Source organism: Seriola dumerili, unplaced genomic scaffold, assembly GCF_002260705.1.
Source record: "Seriola dumerili isolate Sdu_G_001 unplaced genomic scaffold, Sdu_1.0 BDQW01000043.1, whole genome shotgun sequence".
Lineage (NCBI taxonomy): Eukaryota > Metazoa > Chordata > Actinopteri > Carangiformes > Carangidae > Seriola > Seriola dumerili.
The window spans coordinates 198,629-225,753 of record NW_019174298.1 but is presented as its reverse complement, the minus strand read 5'-3'; the positions used below and the strand labels follow the sequence as shown (position 1 = coordinate 225,753).

The 27,125-nt window shown below is 39.8% G+C and overlaps 3 protein-coding genes across 3 annotated transcripts in view; 1 reads left to right on the top strand and 2 right to left on the bottom strand.

Moving 5' to 3' along the window:
• LOC111217362 (acid-sensing ion channel 1-like) overlaps positions 1-6,017 on the bottom strand; it is a 42,643-nt gene extending 36,626 nt beyond the window's left edge. Inside the window, exons 1-2 of the mRNA XM_022739190.1 lie at positions 5,656-6,017; positions 728-923 (exon numbers count right to left, since the gene is read on the bottom strand). Coding sequence (XP_022594911.1) covers positions 728-923; positions 5,656-6,017 — 558 coding nt within the window. The remainder of the gene's footprint in view (positions 1-727; positions 924-5,655) is intronic.
• A 3,134-nt stretch (positions 6,018-9,151) lies between these two features.
• spryd4 (SPRY domain containing 4) lies at positions 9,152-11,377 on the top strand. Its single transcript, XM_022739101.1, has 2 exons — positions 9,152-9,634; positions 10,819-11,377. The coding sequence occupies exons 1-2, from the start codon at positions 9,331-9,333 to the stop codon at positions 11,358-11,360; spliced, it is 846 nt and encodes a 281-aa protein (XP_022594822.1). The 5' UTR covers positions 9,152-9,330; the 3' UTR covers positions 11,361-11,377.
• A 1,387-nt stretch (positions 11,378-12,764) lies between these two features.
• Positions 12,765-26,897, bottom strand: LOC111217302 (glutaminase kidney isoform, mitochondrial-like). Its single transcript, XM_022739100.1, has 18 exons — positions 26,570-26,897; positions 24,278-24,368; positions 22,527-22,648; positions 19,926-20,055; positions 19,765-19,844; positions 19,452-19,615; positions 18,962-19,020; positions 17,147-17,179; positions 16,997-17,055; positions 16,851-16,917; positions 16,665-16,715; positions 14,751-14,927; positions 14,485-14,616; positions 14,290-14,382; positions 14,063-14,124; positions 13,282-13,358; positions 13,076-13,139; positions 12,765-12,946 (listed from the first exon to the last, which is right to left on the bottom strand). Exons 1-18 carry the CDS (start codon positions 26,779-26,781, stop codon positions 12,790-12,792), a joined length of 1,830 nt encoding a protein of 609 aa, XP_022594821.1. The 5' UTR covers positions 26,782-26,897; the 3' UTR covers positions 12,765-12,789.
• Positions 26,898-27,125: the final 228 nt, after the last annotated feature.

Sequence of the window (27,125 nt, the reverse complement as noted above, 5' to 3'; positions counted from 1 at the left end):
AAAAACTCAAATTTGTGAACAGAAATGTTCCATTAGGAATCATGATGAGGAGTCTGCTCCAGTGCATTTCATTTCCTATAATCATACAGTTAATGACCTTCACTTTATGGGCATTGAGGTTGTTCAGGATCTCTGAGGGTGGGTGGGGAGGGGGAGTGATTGAGAAAAGAGGTTACTGCAGAGAGTCTTTTGGATTAATTATCTGACCACGTTAATACCGACTGCCTTGAATGAAGACTCCACGTGATCCTTTTTTTTGTAATATAATTTATGTTCAGTGAGGGTTGTTTTTCATTGCAAATATTGTGAGTGTTATTTGCAAAATAAGGATGTCTATATATATCTATATCGATATATAGGATATCTCACCAGCTAGCTGTAACATGCTGTTATTTTTATTTTTTCAAAAGACAAAAATTCTATGGCATTATATATTTTATATGGGTAAGGTGATATATCAAAAAAGCTATCTGTCTTAAACACTTTGTTATTCAGTTTGAAGTTGCTCATCCTTTTTACTGGTCCAAAGTCAAATTGACTAAATTTAAAAGAGACACTACATATGATCAATGATTGTGTTATTGACCAAATATGCACTTACTGCTTTTTAGCTTCGTAGGGCAGAATTTATGGTTTTTCATCAGATTTGTTGACAATCAGGGAAAACTAAGAATATCATTACACTTATCCTTTAATTAGCATCTAATCTTCCTCTGAGACAACTTACCACTTTGAAGTCTTCTGCTCTGCATTCAGTGCCATGAAAGTGGCAGGAGAGCAGCATATCGTTGATGTCGTGACCGGTGCGGTCATAAAATTCCCGCATGTTGAAGGGTCGTGGTTTGAAATTGTGGAAGTCGGCTTTGACCTTCAGGCTCTCCAGAACGCTCTCCTCCACAAGGTGAATGTCCCTGATCTCATACCTGCACAGACAGACAGAAAGAAAAAGAGAGATCAGTGAAATATTTTACACATTTCTAAATGCAAATTTTGTGTCCTGTAGTTTGGTACGGATTGATGCATTTCCTCGAACAGTAGGTCTTCACAGTGAATAATCACTGCCTGATGATAAAGCAGACTTCATAAAAAGTGAATTTCAGCCTTCAAACCTTTTTGCACACTTCAGGAAGGTTTATGAGTCTCTATCAGTGAACATTTACTCCAGGGTTTAAAAATTCAGTCCAGAATGAATCAAAAGGGATAGAAAACAGACGGTAAAAATGTACAAGATGGCATTTTCAGTCTCTGAAGTGATGGTACTACCTCAGTGTAATGCTTTATTGTACAATGTGTAATAAAGTTCAGACAAGAGCTGTACGGGCCTATAAACCCAGTCGTCCATTTCCTGATGATGCAGCAGCTTCAGGCCACACAGTAGTTCAACTCCAGTCTCACTTATCTGGATTCAGACTTGGAGAAAAATGTGTTTGTGTTCATGTTGATTCGATTGTTTTTGCCACGAGGACATTTTGTTAAACTTTCATGCAAATTCTTAAACTGACTGATAGGTCCCTTTAATAATAAGCCTGACTAAAACATTAAAGGCATGGCAAATGCACAGAAAGAAGAAGGACTGTGAGTGAAGTCACTCATTACAAGTATGCTCATTATTTTTTTCAAAGTCAGTGAATTCTTCCTGTCACTTCTTCCGCTACAAGAAAGATACATTTCTACGAATTGCTATGCTTTGACCCAAATCCAACATAAAAAAGCAAATCAACACATGCAGAATTAGATCTTCTTTCATTTTGTTATTCATTTATTTCCTTGTGTAATATAAGATATTGTTATGATGGATCCAAGGATGGCACATGCATATTGTAACTTTTTAAGTTGATATGGTAAACTTATAGAAAACAGTTGCTTATTTACACATCCAGCAGTTACATTATAACATTATCCTTCATTTGGAGTCAAGTTTATGGCCACCTGTCATGTACGGTGGATTTTTACAGCTTTTCCACTCAAAACTGGAACCTGCTGCAGCCGAACAAAACGCTCGGAGAGCAGTGAGAGTGAAAACAGTAAAGTTGCAGCTGGACAGCTGCAACAACAACAATGAGCTGAAACTCACTATAAACCTCCATAAATCTGGGGAGAATTGTAGATTCTGAAAGTTCATCACTACGAGTGACTGCTTTCACATTGTCACATAATTTTCACATTGTTCATGTTTGATCCATTGTTAGTTTATACAAATAAAGATCATAGCCACTTTAAGACACCTAGCATGATACAATAAGCTAAGATGATACACATGGTAAACATTGAACCTGCTACACATTAGCACGTTAGCATGGCTGTAGACTGTTGGATTTGCTTGTGTATCGTTAGAGATTCTGTACAAGCAACTGCTTTGCATTTGATATTTGGTATCCATATCTAATATACTGTGTGTTGTGTCTGGTCCATAAATTCGATTTTGTAATTTTGAGATGTTAGGATTATCATTTTCTGGTTTTACAGTTATTAGACTTTTTAATGAAAAGAACAATTCATTTCACCTCATGTTTCATCATATCCTCATCACTAATTATAGGTTCTCATCATTCATTTTCTCATCATCTTCTTATCATTTTCGTTAGTAATATCTTGTGAGCAGCAACAGCCATGCCACATTATTGATAGCTTTATATTCAGTTGCATTTCTGTGATATTTAATTTTGTCTGTATCAGCAACCATTGCTTTTGTTTAAACTACACTGACAATAAAGGCATCGAGTGACTGAGTGGGGAGCCGGTCAACCACATCACACGCAGTTATCAGTGGCACTGGGAAATTTCCTTTTATTTAATGGAGCTCACAAAAATCTGACCATGCCGCCTTGTATTAAAAGAGAGTGGAATAGCTGTAACTGCGCCTGCTCTCTACCCTCGCTGTGATCTCCCACTGAGCTATTATTAAAAATGTCACCATTTTAATGGACTCACCAAAGAGTAGATTGCTTGGAGTTTATTTCTGAACACTATCTCAACTGAAAGGCCTTTTAGAAATTTCACATATGAATGTAGCTACTGGGGTGAATATTGATCTTTTGTGTAACATAGTATTAATGCCTCCTACATGTTTTATGTATTGCATGAATAAGAATGAGATTTGGCGGTTTACGTTCTTCAAACAACAGCTGGCGATGTGTGACATAAAATTACAACATCACAGTTAAACATTAAACTGTTATATTTCTTATAAAACTTGGAACAAGGTGCAGTAATCCTTTTGTTTTTCATTTTCATTCAAGACAAAGGGCCATTTAACAGTCCAACTAAAATCTTCCAAACATTAAATCAATAATAACTTGCCTCATTTAGGTTTAAAAATGAGTTCATACATTTTTTTGGTGACAATAAGGATTAGGCTAAACCCCATTATGGCAGAGGCGGAGAGTGTTTTTGTTTGATTGAAAGAGAACTTAATTGAGGAGAGGCATTTGCTCCCCACTGTTTGTGTAGTGGACAAACCTGCCAAGAAGGCACTTATGAGATAAAATCCCATAAGTATGAGCCGTCAGGATCGACGAAGGCTGACACTTCAGCATGTGTGCAGCTTAAATATCATGCCACAAGACATTTCCCAGATCAGTGACTCCAAACATGGGAAGTAGGCGGAGAATAGTCTTAAATGGATTTCATGCCACAAGCACTTTCATTTCTGGCCGGGGGTATAACAGCTAAGTGTGCCGTTTCATCGCCTCTCTTGCCAAGGGAGGCAGGATAATGAGCACTAAACCTACTTCAGAGTGTAAGAGTTGAGATGAGTACATGGAAAAGGAAACTTAGAAGAAAAATCAGTCCTGTTTATGCTTTGGTCTCCAACTTTGAAAAGTCTTCCTTATGAGATTAGGAGACGTATTCGTGTAAAAACATCCAGATGGCAAGTGCTGATTATCAGTCACACCACTGTCACTGGGAAAAAAAAATGCCAATTTTAGTTTTCAGTCTGGGATCTTCATTAAAGATTTAGGGCAGAAGTTGGCTGCATACCCACAAAAAAGTAAAACCACCAGAGTCCTTTAGCATTGGATGCTGTCCTGTCCTCGATCTATTTAACTGACAGACGGTCAGAGGTTTACGTCATTTCAGCTGTGAGCTTTTACTTTCTACCGTTTTTGATCACCCAGATAAAAAACACACACACACACACACACACACACACACACACACACACACACACACACACACACACACACACACACACACACACTCTCTCTTTTCCTGAAATACTACATGTGCTGCATGACACCGTCTTGCTGATTGGTTCATTATCACTGCCTCTGTTGACATTTGGACAATATTGCAACACCACAGGGAGAGCAACATGTTTATCAAACAGCCTCCAAAGCCAAGATTAGTCACAATCTTTCTGTCTCTTTGTCTGAGTTCCCTCTTCCTTAACCTCTGCTTCTTGGACACCCTTGTGCATGATCTTAATCACTGAAAATATGTCATTCATCCAAAACTGTTCTTTTTGTTTGGTATGGCAACAATCAAAAGAAGCAAAATCTTTGACAGATCAGAACCAAGTGGATATAATAGCAGCTTTGCTGAAGTTTCAGAGACATGAGGACTTAAATGTATAAATGACAAAATACCCAAAGTATCTGTCATTTCTCTTGTAATCATGGGAAGCAGAATCTCCACATCTTTCCCTCCTGTGCAAACAGTAGCTACATGCTGTTGCCAGCTCCAGTATGCAGAGCCTTCAGCTGCACGACAAGACGGCTGGAGTTTTCTGATTATAATGCCGCAGTTAATTCAAGCCTGACAAGCCTGCTCTCCCAACACAGCAAGACTCAACAAGATAGAAAACTATTACAGCTTGTTGGATGAGTGTGACACAAGTACTAGATCCTTTAAGTGACAATAATGTCACACTGTAAAAATACTCCAGTGCGAATAAAACTCCTGCATTGAAAGTACAGTATTACTACCAATGGGGTGGAGGGATGGGGCAGGGCCCAGGGAAGAATTCATTAACATTTAGTGCCAATCTGGTTAAAGAGGCAGATTCAGGATTTTTTTACCACCTTGTTTAACATTGTGATCGTCATTTTCTGAGGACATCAGCATATAATGTATGGATCTTAATGTAAAAAAGAAAAAATCAGACATATTTATGTTGTTGAGAACTCAGTACCATTCTAGCTACTGAGGCATTAATGTGTGAGCAGCATTTCACTGTTGTAGATGGTCGAGGTGGAGCCAATCTTAAAAATTGTTTATGTTAGATATATTTTAATCAAAATTAATATATCATATTTTATAAGATTATTGTAGCTTTTTATCTCAATTCTTAATCTGCATAGCTACTAGTAACAATAGCTGTCAAATAAATGTGAGAGTGGAGTCAAAAGTACAGCATTTCCCTCTGAAATATAGTGGAGTAGAAGTATAAAGCGGCATCAAATGGAAACTCAAGTACTAGTACCTCAAGTGCAGTACTTGAGGAAATGTATACACCCCTAACAACTTATCATGACAGACTGTAAAAGGAAAAGGTGGAGAGTTTCTGTGAAGAAATCATTAGATGTAAAGGGGGATGTAAAATGCAACGGATAAAGAATAAATAAAGGACAAATAATAATTAATAAGCCACATGCAGTAGAAAAAGCTTTGAACATTGCATTCTGGGCAACATTAATCTGACTGTGTGCATACCTCTGGTTGAGCAGGGCCAGCAGCTCCCCTGCGTGGTACAGGTCATTGCGCGTCACCCGACTGAAGCGGAACGCGTTCAGGTTGCAAAAAGTGACTGCGGGGAACGTCATGATCGGGGTCGTGACCTCGTCCAGTTTGGTGACGTGCGGGTACTCGAGGTAGAAGTGGATCCGGTCCACGCACACGTACAGCAAGAAGGTCAGGGAGCCCAAGAAAAACACGACCCACAGGCAGCGTTTGATGCAGAACCGCTCGTATGTGAAGATGTGAGAGATTCCGTGCAGGGTCGAGCTGTGCGCAAAAACTTCTATGGGTGGAGGTTGATTTGAGTCCATTTCTTCAGTTTCTACTTTGAGATCCATTGTCACTGTGCAACAAGCCCCAAGCAGATTCAAGACACTCGCTGTGAACAGAAACTGAGCCGATATTCATTCACCTGTGGCATAAACTGCCATTATCCACCCGAACAGGTGCAAACGTGCTGATGACCACTGTTGGACTTGGTGCGGTTTAGTCGCCATCTCTCATGCACACTGACAGAGAAACATTTCGAGCATCTGTCGCTCTTTTAAAAAGTCACACGAGTGGGAATTGTGAGTAAAAGTAGTAACGCATTTCACAGAGGCAGGCAGGCAAAAGCAGGATGACTCTTCAAAGGCATGCATCACCAAGATGTCAAAACGAGGGTCCATCACCACTGCGCTACAGTGATGTTTTGCAGGTTTCTCACTGGGTCGCAGTGAAGAAAAGAAGAAAAAGAAGGACTGACAAAGTGTTTTATCAGCCTGTGAATTCGCTGGTCGATTATAAGTCCAGTGAAGTACACGTCATTCCTGCACGCCAACAAGAGGAAACCCGGAGACCGAAGAGAAGGAGAAATCCTTTTGACACTTCAGCTCATTTATTAAGAGTTCCTGTGTAGCTGTGCTGCACGCACGTCCCGTTCACTCAGTAGGTTTTCAGATCAGAGCAGGAGATTTCCTCCTCTCACAAATCTGTAAACGTGTATGGAGGTCAGACGGTTGGTTGTTCTGGTCGGTATTGAGTCGTGAGCTTTCCCCCGCTCTAGTTTTTATGTGTGTCTGGTAACAGCAGCGGCGGTGGATGAGAGGGGAGAGGAGAGTGGACTGACGCTCTGCTGTGCACCTGAGAGTTACTGTAGTTTCACATGTTCACTTCACAAGACCGCAGCCGAGTAAAAGCAGAGAGAGAGAAAGAGAGAGGGAGAGAGAGAGCGAGCGAGAGAGAGAGACAGAGAGAGAGGGGGAGAGAGAGAGAAAGACAGAGAGAGAGAGAGAGAAAGACAGAGAGAGAGGGGGAGAGTGGGTCCTTAAGGGGTTCACAGAGTAGTATGTGCCAGGCATTACTACCATTTTCTGTTCTGTATGGTGATTTCAAAATATTTGTTTCATTAGAGTGAGAGAAACGGATTGTATCATAACAATCACCAATTAAAGCCAAAGAAAAAGAAAAATACACTGCACATAAACCTCCATGTTATATTTGGATCAAAACACAATACCAAGAGGCAGAAACTTGAGAAGGACATTAAAGCGTCACTCCAGCAGTTCGGCTTTTTGTCATCAGCGTAAATGCATTGTGTGCTCTAATGCTGTCACTAAGTGGCAGCATGTACAATGAGAATAATAACAGACAAAGGCAGCTCCCTTCAGCAACCCCAAAGCAGATGTCATGTTTCTCAGATACATAATCTCCAAGACTGACAAAACTTTTTGCCTTTGATTTTGTACGTTTTGAACCAGTTAACCAGCAGTCAGGAAGCCCAACCAACTTTTCAAGACAACTGATTAGGATTTCATAGTCAGCTGTGTCAAACCCTGTGCCCAGGTCTGAGAGGACAAGAACTGAGACCAAATTTTCATCAGAGTTTAATCTGAGGTCCCTGATTATTTTAGTAAGAGCAGTTTCTGTGCTGTGGAATATTCTATAGCCAGAGGTTATGAGGTTTATTTGCACAGAACCGATTTATTCAAGTATCAACTGATGAATGTATTACCATCTTTGGGTTTCTTTAGCAAGGGTTTGATTTCATCTCTCTCACTCACTCTCACTCTCACACTCTCTCACACTCACACACACACACACACACACACACACACACACACACACACACACACACACACACACACACACACACACACACACACACACACACACACACACACACACACCCACACACACACACACACACACCTCTTCAGAAGCTAGAAACAGAATTAAAAAAAAAAAAAAACAATGCTGAGAATCAACTAATGTGCAAACTATTTTTTCCCCCTTTTTTCTTACATTCTGAATTAATTAAATTCAAACTTGAATTTTAGAGTGGTGGTGAGGACTTCACTATGTAGATTTGAATTATGAACCACACGTCTACAAGGAGAGAGGGGGGGTGGGGGGGTGTCTGTCTGAACTGCAACACTCCAAAACAAAGTCATTACCAGGCACTAAAGTAGAAAAGAAAATTAATGATACAGTCTTTGACATGTTTAGATTGGACCATGAATAAACAATGACATTTAGTCCCCAGTTGGATACTGGTGTGAAAAATGGATCTGGCTGTGCTTCAAGGCTGAATCAAGCTTTGTTAAAATGACAAAATATTTATTACATGTCATAAAAGATGCATTACCCACCTTGAATGCATCAGCATGAAGAAAAAAATCCTAATCTGTGACATTAAAAGTCCTAGTATATTCGCCACTGTGCCCAGAGGCTGCTCTTCTCTCAAATCCAGCATAAACAACCATTGTTAGTGCATAAATATGCATTAAATTTTGAAGGCTTAAGCAAACTTTTCCCAAAGGTGTATGGTTTCAGACGTGTGACTGTGTGATAGTTTGTTAATGATATTTTTCTTATCTGTATATAGGGTTATGGTGGTGTGGTGTTGTGGATATCGCTATGGATAGATTAATAAGTGACACAAAACAACTACAAAGAGACAAAATGACCACACAGAGACTCAAAACAACAAACAACTATGCCCTCTCTACCATGGCACAGGGTGTAGTAGAAGTTGTAGTATTTCTAACCTATTACGACCTGATGCCAATATTTTTTTACTCTACATTTAAATTTGACTATTTTTAGGCCAGCAAAATAAATGACGGATTCAATATTTCTTCACCAGCATGTAACAGTTGGCAGTGTGGAGAAAGCTTTGAAACAGGATTTAGACATATGTCATGAAATGAATGGGTAATGCTTTATTTCATAATTTTCTAATAATTTCATAATTTTTTTCCTGAAAAGAACTATATCACCTGGTACTATTTATATGGAAAAGAATGCTCTGATACAATCATTTTTGTCAATGATTTAGTTAGCTGAGTCAATGATTGCCAGAAGACTTTGCTTGGGAAAAAACAAAACAAAAAAAACACCAGATCCATTCAACCCCTTACCCCCTTTAAAGTTATTAATCACATTATTCCACACAGTGACAGTGGCATATACTGTTTATTTTTTATATAATGTTTGTTCCATCTCTTGAAGCCATATGATATCAATCACTATTCTGATAATCAAATAATAAGGAGGTTAATGGGAACTTGGTGGCGACAGGGGGGCCCACTCAGAGTGTGACAGGTAAATGACAAGTAGGGGTCCACAGCAAATGTTTGCACATTGGCCCCTTAACAGATTAATCCAGCCATGGACTTGACAGGTGTGACAGACAGGCTGCTGTCCGTGGTGCTGATGTTTCCCGGTGGTCGGGCAGGTCTCAGTGTTCCTCTCCAGACCTGTAGGGGGCGGCAGAGCGCGCTGCAGCTACATGTTGATAAGCAGAAGAAACTGAGACATGTGAGCAGCAGCAGTGAAAACATGGCGACGCCTCTTAGTGCAGCTCATGTATGTCGCCTGGCGGGACGGACTGTCGCCTCCCTGTCAGCCAGACACAGGCGGGCTGTGAGCCTGCCAGCGAGGAGATGCTACGTATCCACTTCGACGGGGAGAAGTGAGTTGATGTTTGTGATGTGAAACAAAGGAGGGATGTTAGCTTGTGAGTCCGCAGCTCAGAGGTCAATGTCCCATTAGGCGCAGCCGAGCCTGACAGCAAATGATAAATGTCATGTATTTTTCTGGGCTTTTCCCGTTAAAGTCCGGCTTTCCTGCCACAGTAATGAAGTTGCTACTGCTGTCGCCATATTTACGAAGTAACGGCCACATTTCTTCAGGACAAAAACAAATACACAAGCAAAACCAGGGGAAGTCGAGGAAATGTCCTGCCCATGTTTCCCAGTCCGTTTGAGCAGCCCTGTAGCTGGCTTTGCAAGAGAGACCTATAGTAGAGAGTAGGTCTTGCATATTTTTAATTCCTGTCATCATCATCATCAACATTTTATTTAATTACTGCTATGAAATTATGACCACGGTGAAACAAAATTTGCAGTGGCAATATAAATTAAATTCCTAATCAGATCACAGAATTCAGTGTAACTCTGGTGACGGTATTAGGAAAACTCCTTTCACTTGTATGCCTCTTTAGGTTTTGTTGTGCAAATTCAAAGTTTTAAGTTAAACTTTTCCCAAAATTACTGAGTTTTTACAAAGGACATAAGACCCTCCTGCTATACTCACTGTGAACTTGAGGAAGATGAGGCCTCTTTATGTCTTGGGTTTGACAGATGTGTTTCTTGCCTTCTCTGTCTAAAGCCTGTCCATCTTGTAGTTGTAACGTTAATATTAATTATTTGTGATGGCTTTATAGTTATTACCAGAGTACTGTTATTTGTACTGTTAATTTCTAAATGAATTTGATTCACAGAGCCTTCTCACAGCAGATATTCTGATTGGTAGCAGGAAAAGCACAGGTGGAAGTGATGACAGTAACGATGACTCCTGCAGCAGTGCAATCAGTGTTATCAGTCGCACCTGTGTTGGACAGTTAGACTGTCTACTGTGAAAAAGGTTTATTCAGCTTTTCTTAGACCGGATCGGGAAGCACTTGTTTAAGCAATCTTATGAGAGACCTGATCCGCTTTGAATACAGAGTATAAATGATACATTTACAGATATTTTAGACTAGGACAGCACACGCCAGCCATGATTTGGGTACTAATGCAGACTCCAATGAGGCTTTCATCATTAAATATCAAACTAATCACATCTCATCTTCTTTTTGTCTGTTATTCTCTGTAGATCTGCAGTTTAGGCTTGATGAGAGAACAGCCCACAGTAGCCTAGACCTCTTCAAGAAAGACACTGGTATAATCTACCGCATGCTGGGCCTGGACCCCAGCCATGTGCCAAACAACCCAGAGCGTTTCCGAGACTGGGCCGTCGTGTTTGGTGATGAGAAGATCAGCAGCGGAAGACACTACTGGGAGGTGACTGTCAAAAAGTCTCAAGAATTTCGTCTGGGTGTGGCTGAGGCGTTGATGTGCAGAGACGAGTGTGTGGGCACCAACAACTCCTCCTGGATGTTTGGCTACGCTCAGCGCAAGTGGTTTGCCATGACCAGCAATAAGATGGTTCCTGTGACGCTAGTAGGAAAGCCTGACCGTGTAGGCATCCTGCTTGACTACGAAGCGGGGGTCCTGGGGCTGGTGGACATTGAGAAGCCCAGGATCATTCATAGCATCAGGGTTCAGTTCAAGTCACATCTCTGCCCCGCATTTGGACTTTGGGACGGGGAACTGCTCACGCACTCTGGTCTGGTGGAGCCTGAAGGCCTGAAGTGAAGCAGGATAAACTGTGATGGCTATGATTGTAATGGTCTTGACAGGCAGTGGGCTGGGCATAGCACCATGGAAACACTTATCACATTATCTTTAATGCAGGAAAGAAAGCAATATCTTCCTTGGGAATCATGTACAGCTTAACTTCAGATGATGGTTAATTTTCTGTGGGCCAGCTGGTTCATAATCATGACTCTTAACAATGCAAGTTCATACTTTGTGTATGTCATTCGACCTCAGGCATTCATATCACAGAAGCTGTTTTGTGTGTACCTCGTGTATTACCTCTCAGATGTGTGGTTGAGAGAAACATTAACTGCCAAGTTTTTCTTTTACACTTTGTCTTCTGGTGTTACCAACAGTTACAAAGCTCAAATCTGCACAAAACCTTTTTCAGCCTCATGTTCATACTGTATATTGTTTAATAAAATAACATCACTCAAACTGCTTTCATATTATTTACAGCAGGAAGATACATATTTACAGTGACAGACTAAAGATAGTCATGCTGAGGAATCATTTCTTTGCCAGAGTTTAAATGAATTAAAACACTGACTTTCATTTGAGCTGATTCAACTGTATAATAAGTTTTTATAACATGACTTAGTTATGCATAAGTTTCCATTTTCCTCATGTCAGAAAGTATCACTTCAGACATGACTGTGTCTAGTTTGCAACACTCATTTGGACAAATTGTAATTTAACTATATATTTTGTGCTAGAACTACCAAAATGCACATTGTTCCCAGCGCCTGAGACATGCATGTTTCTGTGACATACAAGTAACAAAAAGAGCTCATGTGAATGAAACGAGTAATTCCTCCCAAAAGAAAAAAATAACCAGCACGACCACTGCGGTGTATCAGCAGTAAATAAACTGGCTTATAGACCTCAGTGAGCTCACATCAACTACAATGAAACAGTCCTTCCAGGCACAAATGCAAATAAATCACCTCCCACTGAGGTAGAATAATCAACAAGCACCTTTAGGAATATTTATACACTTATTACACAGGGGGTATCAAACCTTGATTAAATAAAATAATGATGAAGCAAAATATATTAAAATATTTTAAAAAATAAATAAGCAAAATATATTTGATATGTACATCTCAATTTTTTTGTCAGAAGCTAAGCACAAAAACTGTTGCGAAAGCCAAATCATGGTATAAATTAATATAATTTTTTTTTTCCATACAAGCAGCATATTGCCTGTTTCTATACTGCTGTGTTGATACATTATACTGACCAAACCTCTGGTCAGCAAAAATGCACTAAAAAGGAAATGAATCCTGCATTTTGCAGCTTTTCAACAGTCCAAAAAAGTCACTCACTCATCACATCTCTCAGTCACCCTGTGTCCTTTCAGTCCTCTCAGGTGCATAATAGGATAAATTGATTTCCATTACAAACCCTCATGATCCTTTGTGGTTTAAACAATGCTCTTCAACGTATCCAGCGTGGCCTTCTGTTCCTCTGGGTCACCTGGTGAGTCGCCCTCAGTGGTTGCACGCTGGTAATCTTGCAGGACTGAAATAACAACATCATGGCCAAACTGCATGGCATCATCTAGGGGTGTGTTCCCCCATCTGATAGATGACACAATGTAATATGGAGATGGATGGATTGTTATAGTTAGTAATATGGAGATGGATATATTTTTCTACCGTTTTTAATCTAACATCAGATGAATGAGTTTGTATTTAAAAAACTCTTACCTGTCTTTCATGTGGGGATTCACTTTGCATATTTCAGTCAGGAAGATTACAGCTTCCACATGACCTGAAAGAAAAACAATTCTCATCAATTGTGATCATATTTCCAAACCAGACTAAAACGTAATGTAAATGCCATATTTAATTTGTCGTTTGAATATCAAAGCCAAGATTATTGAAGAATGAATGAACTAATAATGAAGAGTCACCTTCGGCTGCAGCGATGTGGAGTGCTGTGCGCGAGTCGTAGTCTCTCTGCTCCATGTTGACGGCTGAAAGGGCAAACCTGGAGGGATAATAAAGGAGCAGAGGAGAGCAGAGAGAACATGCATGGAAAGGTTAACTCCAGTGATGGCAAACTGTTAGAAACTGTGCTGAGAAGAGCTGAGTATCCCTCTAATTAAATGAGGGAAGAACATGCTTTGAAAAGCAGACCTTGGATCGATACCAGTTTCTGTAAAGTGTGAAGCTAAAGCCAGGAGATGGTTAGCTTAGCTTAGCATAAAGACTGGAAACAGGCGGAAACAGGTAGCTGGGCTCTGCCCAAAGGTTAAAAAAGAATCTGCCCACCAGCACCTGTAAAGCTCAGTAATTAACATGATATATCTCGCTTGTTTAATAAAGTGTAAAACCAAAAAGTTTACCAGGCATACCAAATCCCCATAAAACCACAACTTCTCATTCCTCTCAACTTCTTAAACTTCAGTTTTAATTAAACAGACAAAATATAATGTGGTAATTAGTGCGCTTTAAAGGTGCTGACAGGCAGATGTTTTCTGTTCAACTGACGTTTCCCCGTTTCCAAGCTAAGCTGACTGGTTGCTGGCTGTAGTCATATTTTTAGTGTTCAGAAATGAGAGTAGTATCAACCTTTTGATCCAACTTTTTTGCAGGATAAATGGCAAACTATTCTTTCAAGACTGCATCACCCAATTATTGTCCACTACTCGGTGATGAAGAATGAAAGGCCATGTTTCTCTTGTTACTTACCTCCTCAGAGCAGAGACGTCACCACTGTATGCTGCAAACATTAGGTTCACCACCGACTTGTTCTGAAGGATCAAAAGGCAAACACTACCGTATGAAAGTGGAATGATTTACATTAAAGTTTTTTTTTTTGCATGAAAATCCTTCTGCAGTATTTCTAATTCACCTAGAGAAGCAGCCATGTGCCTTAGCATGAATCTGAGAATCTACTTTTATGGCACGGAACTTACTGGATCATCATCTGATCTTCTTCTGGGGTCATGTTTCTTTGTGAAGTGTCTCAGGTTGTCGTAATTGTGGAAGTTGAAGCATGACACCAGCTCCTAGTGAATCAAAATTTGAATAAGATAGGAATGTTTGAAAGATGCAGATACAGACAAATTAGGTGAAGATAAATTAATACAACTGTGATGGCGACTGCATACCTGACAGAAGTGAATGCCACGAACACTGTTTCCAAGCCGATCTAATGGTGGGGACCAACACATCATACCCATGACGTTGGGGACCACCAGCAGAACAGCACCTGAAACACCAGATTTAGCAGGCAAGCCCACCTGAACAAGAGGAATAAGTCAAATGTCTGGTTAAAAAAAATCAGGAGTGCTTCAACATCACATGACTAGCTAACACTTGGAGTTATAAGGCCAACAATGCTTTTGAACAGATGGCTGAATTCCTTGTGACTCACATGGAAAGCAAATTGTCCAGAGAAGTCGTACATGCCACAGGAATGCATGAGACTCAGGGTGTTACGAACTGCTTCAGCGCTCAGCACACGCTCGCCCGTGATTGGACAAATACCGCCATTGGCCAGTGTGGCAGCCATGACGCTTCCTGACTCACAGGTCACCTCAATGGAACACAACTGTAACAGAAGAAAAAAACAACAACAAAAAACTTTTGAAGTGAAGAAGCATATAGAAAAGTTTTGAAGCAGTAATTTGACATGTTAGGAAATTTGCTTTATTGCTGAGAGTTAGATGAGAAGGTCGATACGGTACGGTAAATATTAAGCTGCAGCCAGCAGATAGTTAGCTTAGCTTAGCAGTGGGACCAGGGGAACCTGCTAACTTGCTGTATCTAAGGGTAACAAAATTTGCCTGACAGCCAATATTAGAGGTGCAGCATCCAGTTGTGTCGTGTTCTGACACCATCACAACTGGTGTGTGTGTGTGACCACCAGCTCCTTTTCTCTCTCTGCTATCTTTAAGCACCAGGTCAATTTTTAATGCAGCATGGATCTCTGAAGCATGACATTTACTTGTAAATGTATATAAATGCCTTTAATTATTGAGAGTTGAAAATAATTTTTTAATGGCAAGACTGGTTGGAGCTAACAGAAAAGCTGCAGTAACTCAGATACAATAACCACTTTTTACAAGTGTGGTGACCAGAAAAGCATCTCAGATGAACAACACATTGAACCTTGAGGTGGATGGACTGCTACAGCAGAAGACCACGTCAGGCTCCACTCCTGTCAGCCAAACAGAAGTCTGAGGCTGCAATGAACACAGTCCTGGACTGTTGAAGACTGGAAAAAATATAGCCTGGTTTGATGAATCTGGATTTCTGCTAATCTTTTAATGGCTACTTCCAGCATGATAATGTCCCATGTCACAAATCAAAGTCTCAAACTGGTCTCATGAACATGACAATGAATTCAGTGAATTTCACTGGCCTCCTCAGTCACCAGATCTGGATCTGAGTACAACACCTTTGGGATGTGACAGAACAGGAGATTCTCAGCATGAATTTGCAGCTGAAAAATCTGCAGAAATGATGTGATGCAATCATGTCAACATGGAGAAGAATCTCTAGGGAATGTTTCTAACATCTTGAGGAATCCATGTCACGAGGAACTGAGGCTGTTTTGAGAGCAAAGGGAGGAACAACGCAGTATTAGCATGGTGTTCCTACTGAAGTGCTCTGTGAGTGTTGATGTCCTCATTAACATATTTTTCTGTTACTGTTGTCAAACAGCGCAACAAGCGTGTAATTTGATTATGGCTCATACATACTGTGTAGACCAGCAGACATGCCAAGCTGCTGGGCTACAGATAAAATCATTATGTCATGATTACAACATTGTCAAACAAAATTAACAAAAATATAGATTAATGTGCCGTGAGATCAACTACATACAGGGTCAAGTTAAAATTAAGACGTAAGATATTTCAAGTACCACACAGAATGAAAAACCAGTGTCATGGTCATACTGGCCAAAGTTTGAAATAAATCACTGAAAACCAGTAGGAATGGACTCAAGGCACTTACAAAGTGTGCTCATTAATTAACATGTTAAATCTTGTTTGTTCCATCTGTTCAAAAAAGTGTTAACACAAGTAGGTTTTACAGGGGAGATATGATCCTTGGCTGAGTGTAATGACTTCTTGGAGTCGTGTTGTTACCATGAGATTGCCAGGCAACCAGAGCAGGCTAAGCTAAATTAACTTGCTGCTGGCTGTGATTTCATTTGTATTCTACAAACATGACAGTATTATCTATATTCTCTGCTAACTCTTGGCAAGAAAGTAAAATGTCAAACTATTCCTTGAAAGTTGCATCCAGAGAATAACACACTGTTAACAGCAAACTGTCTCACCTGAAAGTAGAAGTCAAGGGCCGCAATCATATCTGCATTGTCAGGAAAGCACTGCAAGGACAACAGCTTACAATCAGAGTCAGAGTATACTCAGCGTGCACTCAGTTTTTCTGAAAACATGAGCACTGAGCGAGCACTTAAAGTGATTGTGATTACCGTAAATACAAACCACCAAAAAACCCTCACCCTTTTCTCTTTCAGGTAATAACCAATTGCATAATTCCGATCACCGGTCTCCCTCTCTGACTGAAAACTGCAAGAACATAACAGGAATGAGAAAGCTGCATTTCAGAGGACAATTGTGGTTGCATTTCCTGAAGCACGGTACTCACGTTGCATTGCTGAAGCCCACAAACTCTGTACCAGCCATGCTTTTCAAGAACTCCATCACCTACAATAAAATCACATACAGATGGTTCAGTAGGGACACGAACCAATAAGTGGCATCAAAAAAATTGTGAAAATGAAAAGTATTTACTTACATAGTCGAACCTCTCGGCTTTATTTGAATGAGGCTGTCAACAGAGGGGGAAAAAAATCATTCTCTGATGCCAGTTTAAAGTATACAAAGAGACTGTGAGTCCCTACAGATGGCAGTGTTTGAGTACTTTGACAGTAAAGCATAGCTTTGAGTCTAATCTTGGGTGGACGTTGAGATATGACGTGTACATGATGCCTTCATGCCTGTATGTCCATGTGGCAATGTGCTCACTGTGTCCTGGGGGCTGTTTATGGCTGTGCTTGAATTTCACAGACTGGTAAGGGATCATTACCAAGCTATAAAGTTACCCAACAGAGACGGTAGTCCCATTCATATTTAATGACTTAACCTATAAAGGGTAAAGATGATATCAAATATTACTGGTAGTAGTTCCTCTCTAGAGCAAGTTTTTGAAGAAAACATATACATTTGTGACATTTAAACTTTTAGTGGTACAGCTGTTCTCGCAGAAAGTCAAAAACAGCTTTTATCAACTTTGTACTTTATTTTTCCTTTTCTTTGCACAAAATATCAAGCTTTTAAGTATATAACCTCCTCAGTATGATGCAAATAGAGTACACAAACTGTATTTGCACAATATAGCCCCCCTGTACAGTTATGCACATGGAGGGGGGGGCTGTCCACACACCTTCTATTCTCAGGGCTGTAATTGGCCAGAAGTGCACACACCCCTGCTGTCAGGCCAAAATTCAATGCCCTCCCTCACTGCTGGACATGACCTACATATGATAAGAGACCCAGAGCATCTCTTCAGTCAGCTGTGAAACTTCAGGAAAACTCCACAGAGGAAACACATACATAACCATATATGACTAAAACCCACCCCCAATGTCTTACAATAAGGCCAAAGCTCACAGATGAGTTTGACGGCTGGTCAGTCGGACGATGATGACCATAGTCCAACTGCTGTGGGCAACAAGTAACCAGCCAATAGATGAGTGACTAGATATGTCATAGCTGTTGCTGAGTTCATACTTCAGGAGTGTGTTTACTCACTGATTCTCACACCAGGTTGTGCAAAAATGTTGTTTTCTATCATTTTTTATTGTGAATATTACAACATCACCAACAGATTCAGTTTTAAGACAAATAACACTCTGTGGCTTCTCACTGGGCTTGAACCCCGTCTAGTGCTGCAGTGGCTGAGGCCTTCATAACCATAATGATAATTATTTTCAAGACTCAAAAGCTTACAGCTATCTCGTTTTGTCTTAATACTACCAAAACTGTTTTATTTTAGACAGGGCCTGTTCCACAAAAGTAAATTGCTGGCACTGTTTACACACAGACTGCAAATAGAGGCATTGTCACGTTTCACATTGACTTTTGTTGACAAATTTCATCTCATGTTGCAAAATTTGGTGCATTGGGCCTATGTATATTTTTTGCACAGCTTCCTGTTTCTGCTGAGGATTCAGCCAATAGCAAAAAGAAATTGAAAGCTTAATTTGTGGATGTCTTTTAATGGTAGTACGTAAGTCTGACTGTGCTCTTTAGTTTCTTGTTTTTCATCATTACTTTTGAAGCCCTAACTGATTAACCTTTTGAACTGTAATTAAGTCTGGTGAGACTCTGCAGCGTAAGAGTTATAATTGACGGGGGAAAACATTTAATAAGGTCGGGGGTTTAAAAACAGAGTCTATTTTTGGCCACGACATGGTACCTCCTGAGATGTAGACTGTTTTTGCCCTGATACGCTGATTAATGACAATCAACTATGTAATATGTTTTGTGTGCATATTCTAAAAAAGAAACCTCTGTGTTTAGTCAGTGCTGACAAGCCTTTAGATTTTACCTTAATTAAAGAACTGATGACGATAGCTCCAGCATTCACCATCGGGTTGTGTGGTTTATCTGCACAAGAAATGAGAGCATGTTATCACTGATTTGTCCCTAAACACAAGAGCAATAAACTGTGAGATTAGAGAGTATATTTCCTGAGGGGGTCTTAGAGTAACATCAGCTAACAAACTGAACAGATACACTTCTGTTTGCTTTGGAGGCGAGTATGTAATAGCAAATAGCTACAAAGGTGAGGTGATAAAATGGTACACAGTCTGGCTAGAAGTCCATCAGGACAACTTATTTTTTGCTTTTGAAACTGTGGCTTGTTCTTGCAATACATTTGCTCTGTTGTCAACAATCGGAATCAGTTGAAATTACAGGTCAAGAACCAGAGTTTCCAAGATTTCTCAATAACATATTAGAGGAGAAGGTGTACACAGCAGTATTGTTATTGCTTGTTATTGTCTATAGAGGACAGCTGGAGACAACTAACCACTTACCTTCCTCATTTAGTGACAGTTTGTTGAACTTGAATCCACTGGGCTCTTTGCCCACAAAGTGGTGAACACGCTCGCTGCCAAGCTCGTGCACGGCAATGGCGTACTCCAGAGGCTTCACACACGACTGCAGACAGAAGGGAACCTTGGTGTCACCCACAGAGTATCTGCATCACATGAGGATGTAATGGAGGAGCATGGAAAAAAATAAAAACAAAACAAATCAAAACAAAAATGGAGGTTTGTTAGTGATGCGGTGCACACGATGGAGGATTTCAGAATGGAAACATAAGTTAACGTGAAGATGTTACCTCACCTCTGTCCGTCAATTGTGCACAGAGATACACCCCAGAGATCACAGCTGAACTTAGCCAGCTGAGGAATGTAATCAGCTACCTGCAAAATGAAATGGAAATGTGAGTGACAGTGTAGTACAATGAATAAGAAAACACTGAGCCAGTATGTGTGTTTACTTACCTGTCCTGCCTCCTGCTGTTGTGCACGGTCATACATCTTATTTATCTGCTGGGTAAACTCTTCAAATTTTGGGATGATAAACTTTTTTCTGAAAGCTTTAGTGAGCAGCATGATGTTGTTGCCCACACACCTGCAAGAGGACACACAATTGAATCGATCGTCACAGGGTTAGGTATCAAACACTTCAAAGACAGATTCTGCAATTACTGTTGGATTTATAATTCAAATAATAGACAATGATTTTTGTAAGAGCTCACAGATGGTATTAAATTTAATTTTTGATGCTCACAGCATTGAACATTTACATAAAATGCAAAATGTAATAGCAACATGAGAATTTCAAACAAAATTCCATACACCTCCATTGTATTGTAGGGGTCTCATAGTAAGCAAAGCACAGGTGTTACTAATAACATTAACGATGGCTCTGTTGTATTCAATTGTCAGTAAGCCAGCAGGCACAACACCAGGAGCTTCAAACTGCAGCAGCTAAATGGAGCTCAGCCAAAATTAATTTTATCATTTACACCTGTTGTTTTGCTACTATGACATGCCAAAATGTCTGCTGTGAAAAAAGACAACTATTAATCAGAGTAACAGGAACTGAAATTAAATTCCATAGCTTCAGGCAGTGGTACAGTTAGCAGGATTGTTAACAGGATAGCTACATGCTACTATGGCTAATCTGACCTCACTAAATAAGCTAAGTAGCTAACATGGAGTTACAGTTGTACTCAAAAGTTCAGACAAATTCCATATTTTGGTGATTTTTTGAATTGAAAAGATGTAAATACAACCTCTGCAACAAACACATTGAAAATGGGCATTTTTTCAAATGTTAATGCACTTTTACCATTTATTTAATTAGTTAATTAGCTGTTAAGCGTTGGGGGTTACACTATTCTGCTTTAGGGTTGTGTGGCAGGCAGTGAGACAGGAAAATCTGCACAGATCAGAAGAAGAATGGATTCCACTAAATATCAGCAAATTCAGGATGCAAAGGTCCGGCAGTCAGTCAAGAAATTCAAAGTGAAAAGAAGCTGATTGCAGGATAATGAACCTAAATCAGACCTCAAAATCTATCATTAGCTACTTCAAGAAACACAAGCTGGAGCTTTTAGGAACAGCCCCCACAGTCCCCTGACTTCATCATTGAATCTGTGGGTAGATCTTAAACATGCTGTGTGTGCGAGACTGCCTAAAAATATCTCAGAACTTCAAGTGAAGTGCAGAGTGGGTGAGCGTTCTAAATCAAGAATAGACAGACTCTAAGCTGCTACAACAAAGCATGTTTTCAAGCTGTGATATCTGCCAAGGCAAGGTTTACTAAGTACTGACGTAGCGGGGTGCCCAAACTTTTGTCCACACCACAGTTACACTTTAGTTTTTTCAATACTTTAAGTTTGTGACATAAAAAGTGACAGTGAATTAACATTTAGAGAAAAGCTCGCTTTTTAATGTCTGTTTGCTGCAGGGGGTGAATTCACTTCTTTCAAATTTTCAAGTGACTACTAAATCAACAAAATATTTAGTTTGCCCATGGATGCCCAAACATTTGCATTACACATTGCATTTATATTTAATTAAAATGGGTTTTTTTTATTGTGTTAATGGGCTTTCATCATTTTTTTTCATCACATTGGATTCAAAGTGACCAGTGTCAGGTAATAAACACCCAGCTAAAATACTTATAACAGATTTCCATTGCAGTAATTGATCAGCAGTGCTGTATGCTTGAAAGGAAAGGTGTGCACATTCTGTCACAGCTTGTCTGAACTAAAATATCTGTCCTTTAGCCCTCACTGATCCAAGGCGATGCTAGCGTGAGGCTTTGGGACACCAGAAGAAGAGAGTGGAGAGAGCTTGCATTATTCATATGGGTCATTTCCAAAAAAAAATTGAAGATAGCTCTCTCTATTTCTAGTAGTATATTTATAGTGAGCTCTTGAGTGTTCTTCAGGAATGGATAACCTCACAAATGTCAGAAAACAAGCACAGACAAGTCGGATAGGGCCAATTAAGTTTGATGAAGATGACCAGACTGCGTAATGTTCTGCTGTTCCAGGCCAAAAGATGAGTCTGAGTGAATTACACTTGTCAGTTAGGAAACTATACTGTTTGGACAGCAGTCTGCATGGAGCTCACAGATCTGTTGAGTCTACTAATGTAATTGCCACAGTCTGGAGCTAAACCAGAATGATGCCCTTTCATTAACTGCCCCTGAGACCCCTCTATCCCGTGCACTCTACTGCTTTGGCTGGCATGTGCGCATGTGAATTTGGTTAGTAGCAGCTGTCAGCCATAAAACGCCTGCATCTGTCAGTCTCTTGGACTCAAATAGCGCTGACCACAAATAATCTCCTTTACATAAGCACAGAAAAGTAAGAAAGACCCTCAACCTAACCTTGCACCTTGTACCCATCCTTTTCTCCAATATTTCAGAACATTGCAGTTTTTACAAACTAATAGTAAGTAAGAAGAAATTTGATTGAGAAATTGAATGAACACTAGGTAACACTGCAGCAGTGATATAAACCCAATATATAAGAAAAGTACATGCATGTAAAAGTTGAAGCTGTAAATACACAAATCTTTCCTCACCTTCTGAAGAACTTCTTGTCCATCATGACAGGCCCGACAGAGTCTCGTGTGGATTGTCGCATCTGATGGACACAGTCACGCAGCCGAGGGTCAGACGTCAACAAACCTGTTTTTCTCAAAGCCTGCAGAAGAAGGAAAGTTGGTAGGTTTCATCAAATGAACACACATGGGAGGAAAGTAGGAAGTCATAAATGACATAAATAAGACTTTATCAAAGACTTTGAGTCATGCACAGCAGTGTTTATGCGATGCCAATTAGCAGGATATCAAATGTGCGTGGATGGAATATATAGTTAGGGGACTTCAAAGGCTCAGGGGTGCCCACATGCCTCTGAGGAAGAAATACAGGTGTAGACCGGATCACTGGAAACCCTCTCACAAGTCACATGACTGGCTGAAAGTCCCTGTATGAACCACGTGCATCTATTTTGGGGACACCATGTGCACGACCCTCCTGACCAGAGAGGCTCCAATGTTTTTTTGAGTCATCTCCTCTAATAACTGATTCACTGAGCAAACAGACCAAGTATACGGCAAGCTTGATGTTGCTGTTACTGCATGTCTGTGAGTGATTCTTATAGCTTCGGGCCAGGAAATGCTGAAGTTGCTGAATGCTGAAATCAATTTTGATAATCCATTAATTGTTAGTCATGTTATAAAGGAACATGACAAAAATTCACTGGTTCTCTCCATCTTAACTAGGCATTAGTTTATGATTGGGGAATAAAAGATATTTTCCTAAATGAAAAACTGAGTGAATGAGAAATGAAAATGTGTTAATGGAGTGAAAACTTTTACAATTATTTCCAATACAAATCAGCTTGTTTCCTCAACTTTCTAAAATTAAATGTAATTTTTGTGATATTAGTGCAGTGATTTCTCATTCTATGTTGCCTTCTCTACAAGATAAACTGGAATAAACTAACTCTGACTTCTGAAACAATATATATATTTTTTTTTTTTAACCAAGAAATATTCCTGTAGGCTGATTTTAAGTCTAAGTGACAGCAATTATTGATGTTATTGACATGCAGGGACACTGAATAACACTTTCACCATGTATGTCCTGCCCCAGTCACCTCTACAAAAACATCTAGTTATGCGTGGCCTAACAACAAGCCACCTGTGTTGACACATGTCTCTTCTCCCAAATGCATGCTCCTTTTGAAAATCGGAGTTGCCATAGACACCGAGGTCACCAGATGTTCATGTTTGCCTTTTTTTTATGACACTATCTAAAAGGTTGCACCACAGAAGCTAAAAGAGGGTGCAGTGGTTTGCAATAGCTTGTCAGTTATCGGAGAGCACAAAAACACCACACAGTCTGTGTCCTGCTCATCTCCTGAAATATGTATAATGTAGGAATGGCCCCCTTGCAAGGCTATGAAAATATAAATAACTGTGGCACAGGTTCACAAAAGCTTGACATTTCTTCAGTAATGTGTGTGTGTGTGTATGTATGCATGTTGTTGTTGATGGTGATTTCCTCACGCCTAAGTGTCACACCCACCATATTATTACATAAGGTTTCTAAACACCTTTTAAACTTGACCCTACATCCAGCTGGAGACATTCTGTCTTCCTGTTGTGGGCTCCTATTTCACTCCCCAAGGTTGATTTAACCAAAGTCAAAGGGGCTTTTCGAAAGATAACACAGCAGTAAGAGACAGTGTGTTTGTGTTGTAAATCCACATACGCCACAGTCAAGACAGCCATATGACAGAGGAAGTGTGACGATGCTGTTGACTCACAGAGATGAACTGGGAGAGGGGGATCATCTCTTTGCCTTCAGTGATGGTGTAGAAAAGTAGGTCCTCCATACTGGACATTAACCTACTTGTGCTAAAAAAAAACAACAACATACATCTTTAGATTTGGACTCGCTCCAATCCAGTTACAAGCCTGAGCAGTGTGTCAATGTTTATAAGTCAACACCATGACCAGTAGTGAAAATTCTGGCAAACGTCCAGGTACTGACCTAGTTCTTTACATGAAATGTGTGTGTGAGGGAAGCAATGATCTCTGCTCCATGACTGATTACTTTAAATGTATAAACCAGTATTTTGAATTTTTAATTACTTACCTTGTTGAGTTTTATGTTAATAAAACATATTTCTTTTTTTTTTTAAACAGGAGATGAAAAAAGTTATAAATACAAATGCAAATAGTAGAATTAAATGTCAAGTGCCAACTACAGGTACATATTTTGTGTGTAAAGTATAGTAAAGTATAAGCATAAATTTATTAGGGAGATGGACGTTTTGACTATTTACCTTCTGAAAAGGGGCTGCAGGACATTATCAGACATGACTTATTAAAAAGTGTGAAACATGAAACCTTTGGTAATGACTTACTAATGTTTATAATGGCAGATTTGATGGGTTGGATAAGTCTCCTTAATGAATTCAAGAGATAGCAAAGTGCCATGCTGGGGAGGATTTTTCTTTACCTGGCAACCCAAAAGTTATTATTTATGGCTTATAACTGATCTGTAAAGCATTAGTATGCAATGTATGAACCACTAATAAAGCCTTTAACTACACATTTTAAACCTTTATGAATGATGCCCTATCAGAAAGTGGTACCAAAATATTGATGTTGGTATTAATATCAAGGATCTTCGCCATGGTATTACTTGGTTTCCCACTGAAACCAAATTTTGTGGTATAGCCCACTCCTACTAGATATACAGGCGACAGTTAGCTTAGCATAAAGACTGGAGTAAAAGGGAAACAGTTGAAAAAATCCACCTACCATCCCCTCTATAGTGTACTAATTAGCACATAATATCTTGTTTGTTTAACATTTTCAACTCCAGTGTGCTGCAGCTCCAGGACTATTTTTTGGCCGGGCATAATAACTTCATACAGTCTTGACCACAGGTCTTGATGTCCCAGGTTGGTGTTTTTTTCACTACATTAACTGCAAGGCAGTTCAGTGGCAGTTTGATGCTCACCAATATCATCAACAGTTGTTCAGTGGCAGTGATGCACAGACAGCTAGTTTAAACCCCTGAGCCTTAATTTATGTCAAAATTGGACTAATAATTCAGTCTTTCCAAATATATCATTATCTGCAATGTCCATCACAAATAAAGGCCCATAAACCCTCTTAAAGTTTTTTTTAAAGTTGCTCCTTAGCTCCACTTGCCTGAGAATGAGAAAGTTTTCTTCAGCATTATCCAATAATATACAGTACATCAAACAGCACCTGCTATTTGCAAATTAGGCCTAGCCTGCCTCATTTCCAAAATGTAGGCTAAACAAAACATGGTGTCAAGCTGCTGTTCATCTGTTCATAAAGTGGAGACTTTTAACTTAAATGTAGCCTTATCCAAAAAAGTTTGTATAGAATACTTTAATTTTACAGATATTTAAGATCATATTCTCTATATATAAGATTTTTTTTTTTCAACTCATCTAAATGAAAACCAAAATACAGGCTACTTTTACGTCCTTTGAACGACACTGGTTGCAAAGCAACCCACAAAAATTCCTGGAAATGGCTGTGCCAGTGAAGAAACAGTCTTCACATAAAATCCAAGTCTTTTTAACATCTCTGATGTAATCCCTTGAAATCGCAATTTATTTTTATACTTTAGTTTGTGTATGGGATAAACTAACGAGATATAACGTGTTAATTAGTGAGCCGTGGGCGCTTGCATAAATTTTTATAACCATAATGGAACCAGGCTAGCTGTTTCCCAGTGTTTCTAGTCGTTGTGCTAACTTAACTAAGCTAAGGCTCTTCTGGCTGTAGTTTCGCTATTATCATCTAATTTCAAGCAAAATTGTAATTAAAGGTAGTTTATGTCAAACTTATCTTTAAAGCTTAAGAAATAATTAGCGCTGATCCACAGAGATGCTATAGGCTAAAACAGATATTTTACGGCACAAGTCGCATAAACCCCCTATAGGAATATTGTAGGGATATGCTAATGGTTTTAACAATGGAATATTGTTAAGAAATTATGAAGAACAGAGATGAATAAGATTTTGGCTAATTAATGTTGATTTATTCATTTACAGCCTACTGTGACCTACTTGGAGTGTCCTTGGTCCACATCAGGCCCCTTCTGGTGATGAAAGGCTCTGTGGTTGTGGGGTGATGCTACGACCCAGCAGGGGAGAGGAACAGGTTGTTGTGTCCTGGACAAGACAATGCTGTCAGCTCCAACTCTGGCAGAGATCCCTGCATTTTTAAACAGCTGCAAGATTCCTGGGTTAGCTGTCCTCAGACTTTTCAGGCAATGCATTGTGATAAGTAGGACTTAATTTTTAATAATTCAAAAGAGCTTTTTTTCCCCAGCAGCTGATTTAGAGAGATTTTTGTGACCAGTGCCCCTTGGTCCTCAGGGTTTTAATAGCTGCTGCTGTCATAAAGACTGAAGCAAGTACAGACTGTTGCTTGGGGGCGGGGCTTTGACAGGGCAGCACGTTGGCTCAGACTGCGGGGTCAACAACCACCAGCTACTGAAACCAACTGTTTCAGCCAACCAGGTATAACTTTCTACTGCAGCTGCTGATTAACAGGGGTTTGGGGGGAGTTCATATCTATTCCTTATATTACATTAACTAAGTATATTTCTGTTTTCTGCAG